The sequence below is a fragment of the Otolemur garnettii genome, unplaced genomic scaffold (genome assembly GCF_000181295.1).
Source record: "Otolemur garnettii isolate 467f Iridium unplaced genomic scaffold, OtoGar3 scaffold00119, whole genome shotgun sequence".
Taxonomy (NCBI): Eukaryota; Metazoa; Chordata; class Mammalia; order Primates; family Galagidae; genus Otolemur; species Otolemur garnettii.
In genome coordinates, this window is record NW_003852514.1 from 5,520,906 (window position 1) to 5,524,789 (window position 3,884).

Sequence of the window (3,884 nt, forward strand, 5' to 3'; positions counted from 1 at the left end):
CGCCTCAGCTTCCCAAATTGCTAGGATTACAGGTGTGAGCTGCCTTGCCCACTCACCCTCTGTACTTGTCAGGAAAGAGGCTTGGTGAGGGAGGTACTGAGTGAGTGGGCAGATGGTGGGAACTTCCTTCTGTCACAGATAATTTAGTGCAATGGTTCTCTAATCCTGTTTCCCAGGGCATATTTGGAGACATTTTTGTTTGCCACAATGGGGGCTGGGTGGATATTGACATCTAAGCTTGAGACGTAACATACCATGAACAGGGTAGTTCCCACCCCACATCAACCCAAAATGTCAATAGTCCTGAGGTTGATAAATTCTGATTAGAGTAATATTTAGAGTGATGCTGCTGGTTTTCCAATATATCATCTGTTTTCCATCATCTCAGATCTGGCTCCTTCTAGTATAATGATGATGTGACCTTCCCAAGCACTTCCCAAGCAACTTCCCAAGACCGAGGTCCTTTCATGTGTATGTGTCTTGCAAGTCCTTTTCTGATTAATGATGTCATCTAATGTACAAGAAACAGGCAAGATGTGGCACCCTCAGAGAACTATGCTTCACTCATTCCACCCATGGTCTCGCATTACTTCGACTCTCGGTGCACTAAGCTTCTCCTTGCAATATGGAACTCAACTTCTGTCCTTTTTAAAGTTGAAGAGGTTTTGAGTCTCCGTGAGCGCCTAAATTAGAGCTTTCCTCTGCACCCCCGCCACAGGAGCAGTGAATAATCTGACAGAGAGAGGCACTCCTCAAGTTCCTGAAGGGGCCTCAGGAAGAAAAGGTCCCTCCAACCACTTGGCTCGTGGGTGTTGCTCTGGGTCTCACTGCCCAAGAGGGAGGTATGCGTTGCTCTTGAGGCCCGGAGTGGAGAGTGGGAGCGAGATGGACGACCCAGCACAGACCAGAGAGGCCTTAGACGACCCAGGAGGGCTCCGCACCGCCAGCACCACACGGGCGGGAGCGGCGAGGGGGCGGGGTCGGACTCTGGCGCACGCGCGGCACCCCGCCCCTCGTGGCGTCGGGTTTCCGGCCTCTTCTTTCTGCATCCAGGGCAAGCGATCCCTTCGTGTGATCTCGGGCGGCGGCGCCTAACTGGAACCGGAAGTGGATCTGGAGCCTGGAGGAGGAAGTCGCCGGCCGCCCCGTCAGCAGCTGCGGTTGCCAGTAGGCGCCGGGGGTGCCAGTAGGCGGCGGTGGTCCCGAAGGGCGGCGGCCGCGCTGCCCGAGGGCTCGGCACCATGAAGCTGTACAGCCTCAGTGTACTCTACAAAGGCGAGCCCAAAGCCGTGCTGCTCAAAGCCGCGTACGACGTGTCTTCCTTCAGCTTCTTCCAGAGGTCCAGGTGAGGGGAGGCAGGCGGGAGGGCAGTGGCGGCCAGACGGAGGGGCCCGGGGTCGGGAAGGGGTCGGGGTAGGATTGGAGAAACTCGAGGGCAAGGGGCGGGGCGGGGACTGCCCGGTGTCCGGGCCTGTACCTGTGTGTGGCGGAACGTCCCTTTGAGGAATCATCCCGCGTTCACTCGTAAAAGGATTGTATACTATTCTAGGACATCGTCCTGTCCTCAGTGTTTTTCAAATATCTGTTCTGTAAAAATTATAAGGGGCTTTGAAATACTGCACATTCCCAAGAAGCCCAGAAATCTATGGTTTAAACCAACACCTCTCTCCTCGTTATTCCGACCCTGAGACCCTGGGTGCCACAATTTGAGAGTCACATTTTATTGTCTCATGGGGCTTATTCTCAGTAATTCCGTATAAGAGATATTGGTATACTGTTTTTTTTTTGTTTGTTTTTTTAATGGGTGAAGTCACTGAGTTCCCGAGAGATTATACCACAGCCAGATAGGACTGAAACTCAGATGGCATGCTTTTTGATGGTTCGGCACTTGCAGTAGGAAAAGGTTCTTTCGACCCTGAAGAATTGGAAGAAAGAATGGGAACTGTAGAGCTTACAGGCTTTTAAATGTTTCAAGGTGCTTTAATTTCAGGAAGGTATTAGAAGTACCACAGACACTTGCAGCCCGTTGGTGGGAGGGGTGCAGTGACTTAGGCACAAAATGAGAAGGACCCTACAAGATCTGTATCCGTGTTCATCTTGTCTTAAAGTGTGGTGGAATCTGTCATTTGGATCCTATTTTCACTGCTTCAGTGCAACTGTTCTTGAGGAGTGGCATGCTGGCTAGATCTAAAAAAAAATTTTGTTACCTAGTTGAAACTTTTTGCTCCTTAGGGGTTCTTTTAAAAATTATCAGTTTTTAAATTGTGGTAAAAATGCTCATAAAACTATCTTTTAAAATGTTTTTGTGTAAGGCAGTGGAATTAAATAAATTGTATGCAACCCTCACCACTATTTGTCTCCAAAACTTTTCATCTTACAAAACGGAAACTCTTAAGCCCATTAAACACTAATTCCCCATTCCCTCCTACCCTACCCCCCAGCAACCATTATTCTTTTTTATTTTTTGAGACAGAGCCTTAAGCTGTTGCCCTGGGTAGAGTGCTGTGGCATCACAGCTCACAGCAACCTCCAACTTCTGGGCTCAAGCCAGTCTCCTGCCTCCACCTCCCAAGTAGCTGGGATTACAGGCGCCCGCCACAATGCCTGGCTGTTTTTTGGTTGCAGCTTTCATTGTTGTTTGGCAGGCCCAGGCTGGATTCAAACCCGCCAGCTCAGGTGTATGTGGCTGGTGCCTTAGCTGTTTGAGCCTCAAGTGCCGAGCCAGCAACCATTCTTCTAATTTGTCTCTATGATTTTAACTACTCTAAGGACCTCATATAAGTGGAATATTTGCAGTTTTTGTCTGTTTGGGGCTGGCTTGTTTCACTTAGCGTAATGTCTGCAAGCTTCTTCCATGTTGTCCATATTTGACTTCCCCTCCATTTTAAGGCTGAATAATATTCTCTTGTATGTATACATAATATTTTGTTTATCCATTCATCTGTGGATGGACCCTGGGGTTGCCTCCACATTTCAGCCATTGTGAATAATACTGCTATGGATGTGGTTGTACAAATATCTCTCGATCCTGCATACATTTCTTTTTGATATATATCCAGAAGTAGAATTACTTTATTACTTTTTGATTCCTCTTATAATTCTTCTTGATACTTTGTTTTGTTTACCATGGCCTCTACTCTCTGCTCTGTGTTATTTTCTCATATGGAACTTTCAGTGCCAGTTTGGCTCTGATTTTTTTCTTTATTCCTTGCCATTAATATTGAAGATTCTCAGAGATTTTTTTTATATCTTTTTTTCTTAATTAAATGATAGCTGTGTACATTAATACAATCATGGGGCACAGTGTGGTGTTTTCATATACAATTTGAAATATTTTCATCAAACTGGTTAACATAGCCTGTATGTCATTTTCTTAGTTATTGTGTTAAGATGATTATATTTTACTCTTAGAAAGATTCACTTGTACCCTTGTAAGATAAACCATAGAAGTGATCCCTCTAATCACCCTTCCTCCACTCATCCTCCCTCTCCTCCCCCTCCCCTCTCCTCATATTCTTAGGCTATAATTATAATAGTTTCATAATAAAGCTGTGTACATTGGATACTTTTTCTTTCATTCTTGTGATACTTTGCTAAGAAGAACATTTTCCAGCTCCTTCCATGCAAACATGAAGGATGTAAAGTCTCCATCTTTCTCTATGGCTGTATAGTATTCCATGGTGTACATATACTACAGTTTATTTAATCCATTTGTGGATCATAGGGCACTTGGGCTTCTTCCATGACCTAGCAATTATGAATTGGGCTGCAATAAACATTCTGATACAAATATTTTTGTTGTAATGTGGTTTTTGGTCTTCTGGATATATACCTAATAAAGGAATTGCAGGATCAAATGGCAGGTCTATTTTTAGTTCTCTAAG

General features: G+C 45.5%; 1 protein-coding gene across 1 annotated transcript in view; it reads left to right on the forward strand.

Moving 5' to 3' along the window:
- Nucleotides 1-1,097: 1,097 nt before the first annotated feature.
- YKT6 (YKT6 v-SNARE homolog) overlaps nucleotides 1,098-3,884 on the forward strand; it is a 13,844-nt gene continuing 11,057 nt past the window's right edge. Inside the window, exon 1 of the mRNA XM_003797568.2 lies at nucleotides 1,098-1,345. Coding sequence (XP_003797616.1) covers nucleotides 1,242-1,345 — 104 coding nt within the window. The 5' untranslated portion in view covers nucleotides 1,098-1,241. The remainder of the gene's footprint in view (nucleotides 1,346-3,884) is intronic.